This window comes from Pholcus phalangioides, unplaced genomic scaffold, assembly GCF_987345545.1.
Source record: "Pholcus phalangioides strain wild (caught in Gottingen) unplaced genomic scaffold, Ppha-v1.0 ptg000007l_1, whole genome shotgun sequence".
NCBI classification, from domain to species: Eukaryota; Metazoa; Arthropoda; class Arachnida; order Araneae; family Pholcidae; genus Pholcus; species Pholcus phalangioides.
Window position 1 is genome coordinate 12013441 of NW_028301600.1, and position 17957 is coordinate 12031397.

Consider the following 17957-nt stretch of genomic DNA (forward strand, 5'->3'; position numbering starts at 1 on the left):
TCCCTGAAGTCAATTTTTTCAAAATGACTTTTGAAAATATTCCATTCACAATATTTTAATTTCCATTCGCAAGTTTAAATGTATATATCAAAAAAACACTTTCAAAGAGAGTGATTTTATCAGATTTCAGCTTTTGAGCCGTCCGTTAAGATTAAAAATAACTACCCAACAAAAAATTCTTTAAATTAGCAGAAATGTTTATTCGACATGTGTTAGTAAAATAAACCTTGAATTTAGATATTTGACTATTCGTTAGAGTTTAAGGGGTTTTAAAAATTTAAAAAAAAATCAGAATTCTAAACCTTTTTTTTTAAAAATACTTCCCAGTACTAAATTCTGATTCTGGAAAAAAAAGGAAAAGGAAATTGCTAAATCGAAAGTTCATTTTACTAACACATGTCAAACAAATATTTCTTCAAAATATGAGAGGTTTTGGTGCTGTAGATTTTTTTTAATCTTACGGATGAGTTTTTTCAAAAACTGCAATTTGAGAAAATCGCGTTGAAATCGTTTTTTCTTGTATACTATAATTCATTACTTCTTTTGTTTTGAAAGAAAAAATTAACCAATTGGCCTAAAAAGTTTTGTATTTGATCTGCAATTGGATGAAATATTTTTCAGTTATTTTTAAAAAATCGACTTCAGGGATCATGACAACCCTTAATCATAAACGAATAATGAATTGCAAACGAAACAGTAAGAATCGTATTTTATTAATCCAATTCAAAAGCAGCTGTATCTCTAAAAATTTAAGTTTTTAAAACTTTGACTGTCATAAAAAATTCAGCCAGAAAAAATTTCATTAAAAATTCAAATTTAGAATGAAAAACTGCACTAGAGTACATGGCCCCCACATCATGCAAGAGGGCCCCAGGGTCTGGAGCCCTGTCAACCTCACCCCAGTGCCATGTTAACGCATGGGCCCACCCGGCTGTGCCCGGATGGAAGGAAAATCATTCAGCCCGGGACCAATGTTGCTCTTAAGACGGCCCTGTCCCACCCTTGTGGGGTGCATGCTATAGTGACTCTGCAGTATTCTTATATGAAAAGTAATGTTGATGAGTGTTATTATCTTACCATATTAACTTCGGAAATACTATCAAAACTTGCTATGGCCATATCCATTCCGATTCTCAATGGCGGCCCTGAAAAATGTGATTAAATTAACAGTGTTAATAAGTCGGCAAAATAAGCAATTAAAATAAAAATTGAAATATAGAACAATCGAGGGCGGCCTACGAAGAACCAAACACATTTATACAAATACGAGGGCCACAACAGGCAAATTGCCCGACGGGGTGGCTGAAAAAAATTATGAACATAAAAAATATAAATGTAAAATATAAACAAAATACCCAATATATATAGAATGCATATATATCATCAAAACAAAAAGTTAATAATATATAATACAATATCCCCATAAAAAAGATGTTATGGTTGTCTTATGTAAGTATGGATAGCTTCTCGACTTATCCCACTATGTCTATCGTACTTCTTTTTAAACGCATCAACTGTGCTAGAATTTACAACCCCCCGGAGGGAAGCTATTCCATTTATTGACAACACTATCAAAGAAAAACTCCCTGCGACACCACAACTTCGAATTGCCCCTTACTAAACGATACTGGTGTCCCCTTGTTGAAGAGCAGTTCATTAACGGTGTATAAATATCTCATGGTCAATCCTGTCCATTCAAAATTCCGTTGAACACTTCGATATCATATCCCCCGACGTTTGCTTTCTTCCAATGTAAACATATTCAACAATCGAGTGAGGCCTTGCGTACCTACAAGAGTACGCGTAGCTTTTCTCTGCACCCCTTCAACCAAGTCTATGTCTTTCTGTAGGTATTGGTCTCCAAAACCTTACGGCATAATCCAGTGCAGGACGAACTAAGCCTCGGAAATGCTGAAGAAGGGCTTTAAGGTATCCGACTACCTTTCTCGTCACTTTTCTTTAAAATGGTTCTGGAATGAACTTTAAATACATTTTTTGATAGAAAGTGTCTCGAAATGGTAAAAACAGTGACAAATTTTGGCCTATCTATTATATTTTCTATGAAAAAGTCTTTTTATGTCAAATTTTAGGCAAAATTCATGTGATATTCGAAACACGATTGCAAAACATTTTATTAATGAAATGCTTTGTGATTTTCACAGTGCATTCAGCTAGTAATGTTGCAGGCTATGAACCAAAATTTAAAGGATTGCATGATATGTTCATAAGTTACACCAAAATATGTTTACGTACGTGTGAATTTTTTGAAATTTCATCCTACATTTTGTCTATAAAACACTGTAATTCAAAAAATATATGTGATAGACCTTAGATTTTGGTTCATCACTTCAACAATATATAGCAAAATATCACATTAAAATTTCGTAAGGTTGCAATGCTTCAATTTTTACAAATCATGTCACAAAGTCAAGTAAAAAGTAAAAAAAAAATAGCATTCTTCGTAAAACACATTTAAAGTCTTTATTCGCGTATTACTTGTATGTAAAAACGCAACACTAAAGTGAACGTAACTTTGACTCTAAGCATTATATAAACAAAACAAGGCCTGTTTTGGAATCACAACAAATAGGGCTTTTATAAAAAATAAAAAAATGAAAATCCATATTTTCTTCCAAGATAACGTTTTCAACGTAGTTGGATACCTTAAGGGAACGCGAAGAGACCTTTTTTAGAACGAAACCGAGTATTCTATTAACTTCTCTGACCACCGCTGAACAATACAAATACAAATACAACGCCACAACAGGCAAAATGCCCAACGAGGTGGCTGATAAAAAGATGCCCATAAAAATATGGATGTCATGTTTCAAAAATACAGCAACCCCATTAAAAATGCAATTAACACAAATTATAAACAATATATACACATAATAAAATATTATACAATGCCCATAAAGAATACTTATGGTTGTCTTATTCTAAGAATGGATAGCTTCTCGATTTACCCCAACATGTTTATCGTATTTCTTTTTAAACGTGTCAATTGTGTTACAATTTACTACCTCCGGGGGTAAGCTATTCCATTTATTAACAACCCTATTAGAGAAAAATTCCCTGCGACACCATAACCTTGCATTGCCCCTCACCAATCGATACTGGTGTCCCCTTGTAAAAGCAGTTGATTGGCGGTGTACTAAAAGTTCATGGTCCATCCTATTCATCCCATTGAAAATTTTGAACACTTCGATCATATCTCCTCAACACCTGCGTTCATCCAATGTAAACATATTCAAAAAATGAAGTCTCTCTTCATAACTCAAGCCCTGTGTGCCAATAAGGACACGCGTAGCTCTTCTCTGCACCCCTTCAATCAAGTCTATGTCCCTCTGTAGGTATGGTCTCCAAAACCTTACCGCATACTCCAGTCCAGGACGAACTAAGCCTCGAAAAAGCGGAAGAATGACTTTAGGAGAACGCGAAGAGACCTTTTTGAAAATGAGACCAAGCATTCTATTCGCTTTTTTGACAACCGCTGAACAATGTTCAGAAAACCTAAGTCGCTCGTCAATGAGAATTCCCAAATCGGTGACTCTAGTTGCATCCGGGATAGTGACACCATTCAACTCGTAAGATAACCATGGGTTGTTCGAACCAAAATGAGCGACCATGCACTTATCTACGCTAAACGTCATGCCCCATTCATTTGCCCATGCTGCAATCTTGTTTAAGTTGGTCTGGAGCAACTCCCTATCGCTTTCATTCCCGATTACCCCCATTAGCTTCACATCATCTGCGAATTTGCTAGTAATTCCATCGATACCCTGATCGAGTTTGTCGATAAAAAGTGAAAAAAGTATGGGGCCAAGGACACTTCCCTGAGGAACTCCAGTTGTGACGTCTGTCCAACCAGAGAATTCCCCGTTCACCATAACTCGTTGCGACCTATCTCTTAACCACGATTCTATCCAATTCAGCAAGTTGCCCCCTATCCCAATCTCGTGTAACCGCTTCAAGAGTTTACCATGTTGGACCCGATCGAATGCCTTCTGGAAATCAAGGTAAACAACGTCTACATTTTTGCTCTTACCCAAAGCCTTAGTCACGTAATCATAGAAGCAAAGGAGGTTTGTTACACGTGACTTCCCCTTCCTGAACCCATGCTGATTATCCGACAATACATTATTCTCGTCTATCCACTTCACAAACTGCCTTTTGATGATAATTTCCAAAATTTTCGAGAGGGAGCTCGTCAAACTCACTGGACGATAATTAGACACCACTTCTCTACTACCCTTCTTAAATATCGGAACAACGTTAGCCAGTTTCCAATCTCTCGGGACGATACCCTCAGCAACACTACTCCTGAATATCTGTGCGACTGGCCCCAACAATTCATTAGCACCTTCCCTGAGAACCCTGGGATAGATATCATCTGGTCCTGGTGCTTTGCTTGCACCGACATTTCTTAGAAGATTTAGGACCTCCACGTCTTCTACTTGAATATCGTTGAGGGTTTTATTACCCCATGCAACACCCGTATATCGAATATCATTATCTCCATTAAAAACCGACGCGAAAAAGTCATTGAAAGCACTACACATGCCTACATTGCTCTCTACCTTAGAGCCTCCTATCGAGAGGGGGCCAACTGTCACCTTACATCCATTACTGACGTATCGAAAAAATGATTTTGGGTCAGAGCCAATGTTATCTGCCAACCTAGATTCAACTTCCTTTTTACTGTCCCTTATCGCTTTCTTCAACAGTCTTCTTTTATCAGTAAACAATGATAGGTCACCACGTCCACTTTTATACTCTCTGAATGCTCTTTTCTTTTCAAGATAAAGGTTCCGCACGCTATCCGTGAACCATAGAGGGTGTGACAATGTTCACAAAACCTAAGCCGCTCGTCAAGGTGAGTTCCCAAATCAGTGACCATTGTTGCATCCGGGATAGTAATACCATTCAATTCGTAAGTTGACAATTTCTCAACCGTATTACTGTTCAACTGCATCACTTTATCCATCAATTTTTTTTTCTATAGAACATCAAAAGAAATGTAAATTTTCTTTCCAATTTATAAAGTATTTATTTCTATTAAATTTCCCTCCTGAAAATTTTTTTTTAAATAAAACTATTTGTTTTATGCAAGTTGCGCTTACCTCACGGTGGTGCTGGTGGGAGAATAATAGCTGGGCAAATTCGCAGACTTACGTTTGGAATGATTTTTCTTATCAATTTGAAATTTTATTGACTCTCATAGTCTCAATAATTCTGATTTATTTCTCTCATTAATTTTCAAATATTTCTTTTTCATTCCTTTTATATTTTCTTCAAATCCAAATTTTCATTAGTTCCCCAAATATTTATTTCATTAGTTCCCCAAATATTTATTTCATTAGTTCCCCAAATATTTATTTCATTAGTTCCCCAAATATTTATTTCATTAGTTCCCCAAATATTTATTTCATTAGTTCCCCAAATATTTATTTCATTAGTTCCCCAAATATTTATTTCATTAGTTCCCCAAATATTTCATTTCACATTAGTTTCCTAAATATTTATTTCATTAGTTCCAGATTCTCATTGGCGCTAGAATATTATCATGAGTTCCAAAGTTTCCTTAGTTCTGCAACTGATTAATCGGGATCAAATTTTAATTATTTTTGGAATTCATTTATCAGGTTCAAGTTTTCTTAAGTTATTATTAATATTTTTAAATTTTCACCGGGTCTAGAATTCTTTGATTAGGCTCAAATTTTTATCAACTATGGAATTATTTTATATTGGTTTCAATCTCTATTATTTCTTGAATTCAGTTTCAAATATTCGACAATTCGCAATTTTCATTCATTTTTGTGTTATTTACAACTTCCCTGTGAATTTGTAGGCCTATTAGTTTCCCAAAGTGGGCTATCATATCTGGGGCCAATGCTTGGACTCGGTACACCGAAATCTTTTATATGCACCAGGGGGTGAGACGAATTTACACACCCCTGAGGGCAGCTCTGATTTAAGGCCGGCATTACACTATTAAAGTTTGATACAAGTTCGTTTATAGAACTTGGAAAATGTAACCAATAGACGGATTAACTAAATTCGCTCGAATGTAACCGATGTGATATTGGTTACATTTTTCAAGTGTTATAAAAGAATTTTTATCAAACTTTTAAAGTGTAATACCAGCCTTATGGAAATAAATTGATGTACTTCTCAGAACGTTCATTGTAAAAAAAATCCTGGTTTAGTTCCACCATTCCTCTAATTTCTTTAGGTTTTTTTTTTCTTCAAATTCAGCGTAAGTTATTATTAGAGCCCGGATTATATGCACTAAAAAAAGTGGCAAAATATGCACTAAAAAAAGTGGCAAAATATGCACTAAAAACACTAAAATATGCACTAAAAACACTAAAATATGCACTGAAAACTGCTGAGATTGATCATGAAATCAAACATGTGCGAAAAATGAAAACAAAATCCATCTAATATCATATGCCAAAGTATGGAACTAAAACTGAAAAGCCAAAACTTGCAGAAAAATGCATTTGAAAATTACAAAAAATTTAAAAAAAATTATGAAAATTATAAAAATACGGAAATATGCGTGAAATAGAAAAAATATGAATGCCTTAAAGGGCAGGCATAGGATTTCAGAAAAATATACGTGAAATGAAAAAAAAATTATATGTATATATATATATGTGCATTTAAAAATGCTGAAGTTTCTCTATAAATGGAAAAATATGCACAAAAACTGAAAAATATAAAAGTAGTGCAAAAGATATGCATTTAAAACTGCTTAAAAATAAGTCATAAAATAAACAATACTCAGTAGTGTGAAATATTTTCTTTAAAAAATTGAATAAATTTGAAGAAATTCAAAGAATAAATGGTAAAAAAATTTTTACTTTGCGAATTTATAGAGAAAAATACTCGAAATATGCACCTATCTTAAAAATTTTCGGTGATTTTATACATTTATATTCACTAACTGGAGAAACCGCGAGACACCCAGGCTCTGTCGCAAGAAGCACTACAAAAAGTGCTAAAATATCCAATTATGAATTTGCATATATAATAACTCTAATTAATATTCTCTGTGCACACACAACACGCGCATCGTGATTTATTTCTAAAACATTCACGAGTAACAAACCTGAACACCTTTAAAACTTCCCTTCACCAAATAAGAAACTTCATTCAGCTGCTGCTGCCATCTAGTAGTCATCATTGAAATCAACAAAACACGGTGTTGTTTTATTTTTCTTCAATATAAATTGACAACGTTTTAATAAACAATGTTAAATACAAATAAAATTCGTTTGTTTCACAGCAAAAACTAGGTAAAGAAATATTCAAATGGTAATTATTTTAGATTGAAATATTCTACAACAGCTTATCAGACGCGGTATCTGCTGCGAAAATAACAGCTGGGCTATGGTCGCCTTGGCAATTACAGGCCACAAGTTGTTTCCCCCCCCCCCTTCAGTGTCGTCTTAATGCATGTGGCCACCCGGGCCTCAAGAGAAGAAGGGCCTCACAAAAATGAGAACCGGTTTAAATTTTCGAGAATTCACCAGGTAGGACCACAGAAAAAATCACTTGGCCCGTGGGCTCATGATGCTCTTAAGATGGCCTTGCCCGCCCCCTTTAGTACTGATTACATGGCCCCCCCACATCCAGGAGTAGGGCCCCTAGACTGGGATCTTTCACTGCCTCCCCCTGGTCGGTCAGACTTGTCACGGGTCTTTCTATAGTTCATGTATAGCGTGAAAAAACAAAAAATTATGAGAATTGTCCCGGGCCACGGGGCTAGAGCCCTGTCAGCCCGGCCTTGTGGGGGCCATGCCTGATTATATATATTTTGTGGGGAGATGGAGAATAGGCATCCAAAATTTATACATTATTGCTGAAGATACAGGAAAAAAAGGCTAAAAAATATCCCTATAAAAATATGTTGCAAAAGTTAATGAAAATTTCGAATGGATAAAAAAATTAAAAGAAGTAAAGAAAATTTTAAAGTCCTGACAGAAATAATTCCAAAATAGGATATATCAAATGAAGTTATCTCGGAAATAATGAGTATTCAGAATTGATTAATTAAAAATTAGAAAAATAATTGAAAGAAACGACTCCAGCACACCAATGAAAATTCAGGATGAATGAAAGAAGAAATTGAAAAAAAAAAAGAAAGTGGAGAGATTCACATTCACAGAATCAACGAAAGAAATACTTCCAAAATTGATCAAAGAATTGATGAAAATTAGAACTTACGACAAATAATTTAAGAATTGGTGATAGTTTCAATAATTTGGACCGCCCTGTTTGATCCGTGGCTGGCTCTGAGGTTGGCTCACAACTACAAATAAAACATCACTCAATAACCCGGGACAAACATCTGTTTTCGTATTCCATATCGTGTAACTGCGTATCGTAAAATGACAAATGTATTTCTCCAATCGATCTTTATGGCCTTTGACAGAGCTTCTAATGAAGCAGTCTGGAGTTTTTCTGCACATGGTCGTTTTCTTCAAAAAATATATATATATAGTCTTCGAAAACATAATCTCCTACGTAACAAAATTTTTCTAGAACACTCACATTTTCATTAATATATTAACCATATATTGAAAACTCTTTCTCCACAGGGAATTTTTCCCTGGATAAAAGCGACTTCATTATATTGAGGGCGCTCGCGTGAATATGGTAATCAGAAAATTACTTTGCGTGGATTCCCCCATAAAATATTTGAATTTCTCATGACCCCTTGGGGGTTGAATTTTCAGAAATACCATCTTAGTGGGCACCATCTCTATTATAAAATATAATACCGACCAAATTTCATATTTATAGCTTCAGTGGTTTCAGCTCTGTCGTGGTTACCCCATATAACCTAAAAACGCCTTATGACTACCTTAGACGTAGGAATTTTAAGTCCCTTCTTAGTGATCATAGAATAAAATTGACTAACTTCAGTTACTTCGGCTCAGTGATGACTGTTCCATATAAGCTTTGAAACTCCCTCCCACCTTAGGGATTGAGATTTGAAAAATCCCTTTTTGGTGAGTCTACATTACAAAATAAAAATTGTGACCAAACTTCGTATTTATAGCTTCATCGGTTTCGCCTTGGAGTGATTTCTCTATGCAAAATTTGAACCCTCTTATTACCCCCCCCCCCACCCCCTTAGGGAGGAATTTCGAAAAAAAACCCTTCTTAAAGAGAAGGAATGAAATAAAACTAGTGACCAAATTTCATATTTGTAGCTCCAGCGGTTTGGCTCGGCGATGATGAATCAGTGAATCAGTCAGTCAGGACAAACACAAATGTCATTATATACACCTATACACTTATAAACAAAGTCCTAACATAATACAAACACCTTGGATCAGGGGCGTACGTTGGGGGATCGACCTTCGAAGGGGAGCACAAAAATTTTCTTCTCGGGAAATTTGGAGTTACCACCCTTTAAAAGGCATTTAATTAACAGAAATTGATTGAAAGGTATTTTCTCGCGATATTTTATTTTTTTCACAGAAATATTGAAGGTTTTTCTAAATTTTGTCGTCTTGGGGGGGGGCGAGTCCCCTATGCAGATTTTGTGGGGGCTTAAATTACATTCCATAGTATTATAAATTAGTAGTATGGAAAACAGAATATTCAACTAAAAAATTGAGCATGTGAATTGTCAAGCAGGCGTTTTTAGCAAGTTATGGACATGAGTGTATATCAATATTCAATAGGGACGCAATGTACGTACGTTCTGCCTTGGATTCATGGTCACAATTTCTGGCGGTCATATACACACATTTTGTGCCATCTATTTATTCATTTCTCATTGATGTAATTTAATACTAAGAAATACAATTTAAGTCCCCCGCAAATTTTGCATCTCGTGGTATGTTAGTTTCCTGTTTGTGGATTCGTTTGCCTCGTCACTATTTTGATATCAGCAGACAATTAATCTCAAATTCTGTTTAAAAATGCTAAATTCGGATCAAAAACTTATTGAACTAACAGAATATCACATATCGTATATTATATAATTTAATGTGTAACAGAATTGAGGAACAAATAAGACGGGATTTACTCATAGCAGTGGTAGGTAGAGCAATGATGTGAATCTGTACTGAATGGTTCCATGTGATCAGAAATGAACCTTGGATATGATTTTACTTTTTCTTATTTGCGTATTAATTAAAATTAAAATCAACCAATAATTGAGTAGTCCATCTTTTTCTCCCAAAGTAGTTTTTGTGTCTGTAGTTAATATTTCTACAATTAAAATATTAAGTACAGACAACGTGAGGAACTTGTAGTTGATAGTTCGGTAACTAATATGGGGGGTTCTTAACTAAAATACAATCACCTAATTAGGCCATTGGCCTATTGTGACTGTTGAATATTGTATCGTATTGTAAAACCTATATAACAAAATACTACGTAATTCCTTAGTTTTACTGAGAAGTAAAACTGATGATTTAGATTGGAACTTTTCAATATCAAACGACGAATTAAACCGATTAACTACGTGTTGCATACACACATGTACGTGTATAAAAGCCCTCACGCAGCAATTAAATATTCGAACAATAATAAAAATACTTAGTCAATATAAATTATTTTACAAACCCTCATGAAAATCATTCTTTCATTTTAAAAACGTTTTGATGAAAACGCTTTTTGAAAAACGATTTTACATTTAAAAATACATATATATTATTTTTTTTCGAATTACTTGATGCTCCTGAAATACTATTTTTGAGAAACAAATTTCCATTATCACCTGAACGACACTTAAACCATGGGTTTCATACCATCAGTAAAATAAAACGTCTGTACAGAAATTTCTTGTAATCAATTTTTGATGGTCTTGCTTTTCGCCATTTATTAAAAATCGATGGCGCTAGATATGCAATATCATATAAGCGCCCAGATATTTTCATTCCGTTTTTTTTTTTTAATTAGTGTTTTATCTTGTTTTATCCGTTTTATCTTGTCAATTTTCTATTAGCAGAAAGAGATAAATCTATCACGATATTTTGTTTCGAAACAAGCATTTCCAGACAGTTTCCTTATAAGTTGATCAAAATAGCCTCTAGAGCTCTGTACATAAAGTTTTAAATTCAAATTTTTCGATTTCCAAATAAAATTTCAGTTTTGTTTGCTTTTATAAACAAATAGCGACTTAAAAACAAATATGACTAGGAATAAAGAGCTTAATCCTAAAACGAAAATGCAAACAACACAAAACAAATACCCAAGTGCCAATATCGTAGGCAGTGGCCATCTAATAGCTTTATTGGGTCTTGGAAAACAATTTTTTCAAATCAACCACCCTTAAACCATCACCCGACTGAGGGAACAGATTTGCAACAGGTGGTATCGTACTTCTTAAAGGGATAACTGTGGAATATGTTTTACAAAAATGCATCAAAAATGGAAGTCGCGTAATTTCATGCTTTATATCAATAGAAAAGATGGACAAAATCAATTTCGCCTTTAAGGTGAAACGAAAAACTAATTTTTCTCGTCACAAGGAAAAAAAATCGTTGAATCACAAACATTTATACCTTTCAGTTGCCCTAGCCCAGGCCGAAGAAAAATTTCCAAGAATCCCGAGGGCCAACAAGTCATATTGCAGTATCTAGATTCATGTGCATTGGTGTCTTCATCCCAAGGTAGCTGGAGCTCCTCGGGCTTCCCTATCCGAGTCACACAAGGGCCCCTGTATTTTGTTTTGAGAATTTTACCTATTCTAAGATAATTTTTCTCTCAAATAAGGATTTTTATTTTATTCTGGGATGATTTTTTCATTCAATATGGGAGCATTTTCCATTCAATACGGGAGCATTTCACACTCAGTATGAGAACATTTTCCATTCAATACGAGAGCATTTTTCATTCAGTATCAGAGCATTTTTCATTCAGTATCAGAGCATTTTTCATTAAGTATGAGAACATTTTTAATTGATTATGAAAATATTTTTCATTGATTATGGAAACATTTTTCAATGATTATGAAAATATTTTTCATTGATTATGGAAACATTTTTCAATGATTATGAAAATATTTTTCATTGATTATGGAAACATTTTCAATGATTATGGAAACATTTTCATTTATTCAAAAACCTTTCTATGAATAAAACTGTAAATATAAATATAAATTTCTAGAAATGGTTTCCATTCATTCTGAAAATATTTAACATCAATTCTAAAATTATTTTTTAATAATTATAAAATCATTTTTAAGTAATTCTATAATCATTTCTTTTAGTAATTTATAAATTACTTTTTTTTAAATAAAACTAAAAATGTATATATTTCTTTAATCATTGATTATGAAGTTATTTCTCATTAATTATGGCAATATAATATTAATTATATCTCATTAATTCTGAAATTATTTTTCTCATTAGCTCTGAAACTTTTATAATAGTAAATTTCGAATTAAGTCCATTCACTGTGATTCTGGAATACATTTTTTTTTATTGAATTTTTTTTCTTACTTTATTCTTATAAATTCTGTAACTATGTAAGCTTTTCCGTCGGTGAGCCACTGCGAAATTATTCAAGAACCACATGTGGTTCACGGGCCGTCTGTTGAAGACCCCTAGTGTACAGATTATTCATATTCGTTTAGCATAGATTTAATGGTTTACGGAAAATTTACCGCAAACAATACACCGCTAGGAAAATTCACATGCGGGAAAATTCAGTTCGACACGAGTCAGTGAGCCAGTAAGTGGGCGAGGAATGACCGAGTGAGTGAGCCAGTAAATGAGGCAGTAGTTGAGCGAGTGTCATAGTGAGTAACCCAGTAGTAGACTGGGTGATCTAGTGAGGTAGCGAGTGACAGAATGACTAGCCTGGTGAGTAAGTGCGTGAAATATGAAGCAAGTGAGGGACCTAGCGAATGAGTGATATAATGAGAAACTCACCAACTACTTTTCTCACTCACTGGCTCATTCGCTCACTTACTGACTCATTTTCTCACTCACTGACTCATTTTCTCATTCGCTCACTCACTGACTCATTTTCTCATTCGCTCACTCACTGACTCATTTTCTCACTCACTGACCCATTTGCTCATTTCCTGGCTCATTAGCACATTCGGTGACTCTTTTTTTGTTTACTCACAGACTTATTCATTCACTCACTCGTTCACTCATTTGTTCGTTCACTCGTTCATTCAGGCACTTACTCGCTCATGCACTCATATCGAACTTTTGTCGGTGAATTTTTTGTCGATGAATTTTTCATTCGGTGAATTGCTGGCGGTGAATTTTCTATACACGAAATTTAATACTACTAAGATCATAATTACTTATTACAATTACTAAGATCATATTTTAAGAGGATAGAAAATTTTGAATCACATAAGTATTCTTCATCTATTTCACGAACATTTTTCATTTTGAGTTAATTTCATTTTATTTTTCAGTTAAAAACACATCTTGACGTATTCGTAATTTACATTAGAACAAAAATTGTCGATAAAATACCGCAAGAATAATATTGTGTGTGAAATGGAGGACACGAAACATTAAATTTGGCTCCTGGCTAGCGCGTTTCCTCCCTTTGCCCTTCAGTCATAGCAACTCTTCGGGCACACGGTAATAATCACAGAAAGTCAAGTCAATTATTCAGTCAATCGTGTTAAGTGCGTGGTATGCAAATCGGTACTGCACTTTGCCTGCTTTTCTATTTTCCGACGAATAGCAGCGACGAAGGAAACTGAAATTATTTCTCGTCAATTTTGAAATTATTTCCCATTGATTTTAAAATTATTTCCCATTGATTTTAAAATGATTTCCCATTGATTTTAAAATGATTTCCCATTGATTTTAAAATGATTTCCCATTGATTTTAAAATGATTTCCCATTGATTTTAAAATTATTTAATATTTAATTTTGAAATTATTTTATTTAATAATTAATTTTGAAATTATTTTATTTAATAATTAATTTTGAAATTGTTTAATAATTAATTTTGAAATTATTTAATAATTAATTTTGAAGTTATTTAATAATTAATTTTGAAATTATTTAATAATTAATTTTGAAATTATTTAATAATTAATTTTGAAATTATTTTTCTTTTTAGTTCTGGAATGTTTCCTAAAAGTAAATTTGAAAATACTTCTTTCACTAATTCTGTTATACATTTTTTTAGGGTTTTTTTTCAGCTATAAATATATTTTTCAGCTATTTCTATAAATTATGTGTCTATGTAAGTCTTTTCGTCGGTAAGCCACTGCAAAACGCTTCCAGGGCCGCATATGGCCTACGCGTTTAAGACCCCTAGTGTATAGAAGATTATGTATATTCGTTTAGCATAAATTTAATACCAGAAAAAAAATACCATTTGAGGATAGAAAATTCTAAATCACGTGGCACATTCCGGATCTACTTCGCGGACATTAATTCCATTTTTCAGTTAAAAACATACCTTGACGTATTCGTAATGAATACATTCGAAAATATTCCATAAAATACTGGAAGAATAATGTTGTATGTGAAATGCGAGGAGATGCATCATCGGATTTAGCTCTTAGCCGGCACGCCTCATCTCGTTTGCCTTTCGGTCATCACAACTCTTTCGGAATACGATAATAATCACAAGTAAACACTGGAAAGTCAAGCCAGTCAATAAGATATGTGTTAGGTGAGTTGTATGGAAATTGGTACAGAACCACTTGCCTGCTTCTCTAATTTTGGACGAATAGCAGCGACGAAGGAAAATTGAATTTTCATCAATTTTGAAATAATTTCTCAATAATTTTGAAATTATATTTCTCGTTTGTTCTGAAATGTTTCTTAAAAGTAAATATACAGTAAAACCGACCTAAAATGGACATGAATGAATGAACGCCAGAACTTTGCCACTGGACTTGCCTCTTCCAGCCCAACTTCGTGGAAGAGTTCGGAACACTTGAATTATTGAACAATTGTATATCTTGAGTTCTAAAAAAAGTTCTTGAGTTGAGTTCTTGTCTAAAATGGACACTGTATGAGACGGAAACCCGGTTTAAACGGAATCGAAATATAGTCTGTGCAATGATTAGTACTTTTATTTGCTCCTTTATAAAACGGAAATCTGTCTAATACGGAATATTATTTCAGTGTATTGACGTTCCGTTTCGTACAGGTTCTACTATATATATGGTTTTTGAGTTTTTTCATCATTTGTATAAATTCTGTGACTACGTAAGTTTTTTCATTGGCAGGCCACTGCAAAACGCATCCACGGCCACATGTGGCCGATGGGGGCATGCGTTGAAGACCCCTAATATGTGCAGATTATATATTATAGTCAACTCTCGGTTTACGAACACATAAAACGGTCTAAATCCCCAAAGAAGAATATTTCAGAATTCTGAGGTTACAGTTTTTTTCCCCGATAGAATTTTGTTGAAGAATTATATAACATCAGAGTAAACTTCCTGCCATTAACTACGGCTTCTACCATGCAGGTCATGGATCAGCAAGTTAGTTCAAACTTTATGAGGCTCTGAAGAGAAGAACTTTTAAAAGATGTTTTGCAATAATATCTAACGTATACCTTCCTGTTAGTAACTTGTGGAAAAATTATTTTATCATCCTACAATTGCATAGTTCTTATTTGCAAAGCTTGGCAGCAAGTATCTTAAACAACCACAATTTGACTTGGAGTATATTTTGCTGCCAAATATAGTGTTGCAAGCAGAGATTTCGACGGCTTTGACACTGAGATTATTGATAATACATATTCACGAAACCAAACTTTCCCTTTGCATCGTTTTTATTCCTTTTTGCATTTCATCTCTTTGGAATTATGATAATTTTTTCAGTGTTGGTTTGATGACAACTGCATCGGTTATGCACATGAGCAGCACAGAAAAGGTTCGCACTAAAAAATCTTTGGAGTCCCAGGAACGGATTAATTCATTTTACATTGATTCCCAAGGGAAAAACTATTTCGGTTAGCGAACAATTCGGCCTACGAACGAACTACATGAATGAATTAAGTTAGTAAACCGAGGGTTGACTGTATTCGTTCAGCATAAATTTAGTACTAGATGATATTTATGAAGATAGAAAATTTGAATCACGTAGTATATATATATTCCGCATCTACTTCGCGGACATTAATTTCATTTTTCCGTTACAAAGACATCTTGACGTATTCGTAATGAATACATTAGCGCGAAAATGTTCGATAAAATACCGGAAGAATAATGTTGTATGTGAAATGGGAGGAAATACATCATTAAATTTGGCTTCTGGCTGGCACGCCTCATCTATTTTGCCTTTCGCTCATCACAACTCTCCAGGTACACGGCAATAATCATAGAAAGTCAAGTCACTTAGTCAGTCAATCAGATATGTGTTAGGTGGATGGTATGCAAATCGGTACAGAACTACTTGCCCGCTTTTCTAATTTCCGACGAATAGCAGCGACGAAGGATGGGTGAAACATAACTTGTCCGAATTTTGCTAATGCCAAGTTATTAGTTTGAAGGAGGAGAAGGCGTTGATGTTATCGATTGAAGGAGGGGGGGGGAAAAAAAGACTGCGTGGCGTTACTTCAAAAAGTCATTTTTTTTTCATCCTGGCAGTTAATCATAAATTCCGAGAAAATTGAGAACTCGCACGAACTTTTATAGAGCATCTATCAGCATAAAATATAAATTATAGCCCATCTGAGATTTTGTTCCTTCAGCATCTCGAGTAAAAATATATGTTTGGACAGCATTATTTTTCTTTCTCGCTGACTTGTCACGCATTTTCAAGCTAAAATTTAGTGTATCAGTATGCGATATATAAATATCTATACGTTCAAAAAACATACATTTCCCATCAATGAAATTAAACACAGCATATAATTTACAGTTTTAATAGCTTTATAAAAATTTACGGAAGACTCGTCTTAGGCAAAAACCATTTAGCCTGAAAAATCACACCAGTGTAATAAAAATGATGACAACAATTGCATATGAATGACTGTAGGACGCATTTAAATCACTTTGTGATCGTTAAAAATATAAACTCGAAGAGCTTCAAAATGATTGATTTTGGGATGAAACTTTAAATGCATAACTACACGATAGAATAATAGGTAATACTTTTATGATAAATACAATTTTATTACGGCATAAAAATACACAAAAATACATGCATATTATTTTTTCATAAATTACACACCAAAAATTAATGCATTCATTAATAAACAAGCATTATACGTATACTGACACTTGTGGTGATCAATCCAAAAAAAGTACAACATTCTCTGACACTCTCTGTTCCACGTAAATGATTATATTTCTAAATCCTCACTCTCTCTCTCCAAATTCCTTCAAAAGTCTTGAAAATTTTTTAAGATTTTTATAAAAATTTGCATATTAACTAAGCAGCTAATTAAAAAAAACTTTCTGATCCTCTAATGTTTTAATTATCAAACATTTACCTGTCATTCTCTGATAAGTTTATCGGCAACTCACGGATGATATTGAGAGGAAAACAATCATGTTTCTAATAATTGAACTTATAAAACTAATAAGGATGCATTATTTTCAAAAAATGTAAACTTACCTCCAAAGTTTGGTCTTAGGCGAATATCATAGTTTTCCAACAAGGATTTTAGGATGTCGGTAACGTTGTCCAGCTGTGCAGGAGCATCAGCAAAAGAACAATACCTGTTTGTCGAAAAAAAGAAACGAATAACAGCGAGATATATTATCACTATGGACCATTTTTAAAATCTGGGTTCGATAATGGCGATACAATAGTTGGAAGTGTATCAATGCTTTTTTTTTTTGGTCGCTGTAGCTTACCCAAAATGAGACGAAACAAAAACGTGAAGAACTAAATGAAGAAGAGCCCGGATGAAGCTCATGGCAGCGGCGGAAGCGAGTGCATTTGGCGATCCTCATCCTTTTGTGTTTCCGGTGGTTGGAAATGCCTTTTCAGAGCAGTTGCGGTGTAAGGAACAAACTGAGCATGCGCTCGGG

The 17957-nt window shown here is 34.0% G+C and overlaps 2 protein-coding genes across 3 annotated transcripts in view; one reads left to right on the plus strand and one right to left on the minus strand.

Annotated features, from left to right (window-relative positions):
* The window catches only part of LOC149084916 (gamma-aminobutyric acid receptor subunit beta-like), a 93998-nt gene extending 76078 nt beyond the window's left edge, over nt 1-17920 (minus strand). For both annotated transcript variants that reach the window (XM_089232660.1, XM_089232659.1), the window contains exons 1-3: nt 17781-17920; nt 17539-17642; nt 1078-1145 (exon numbers count right to left, since the gene is read on the minus strand). In XM_089232660.1, the coding sequence (XP_089088786.1) occupies nt 1078-1145; nt 17539-17642; nt 17781-17842 (234 nt within the window). In that variant the 5' untranslated portion in view covers nt 17843-17920. The remainder of the gene's footprint in view (nt 1-1077; nt 1146-17538; nt 17643-17780) is intronic.
* Nucleotides 1-17957, plus strand: part of LOC149084919 (gamma-aminobutyric acid receptor subunit alpha-2-like) — a 97047-nt gene that overhangs the window by 9694 nt on the left and 69396 nt on the right. The gene's annotated exons all lie outside the window — the stretch shown is intronic.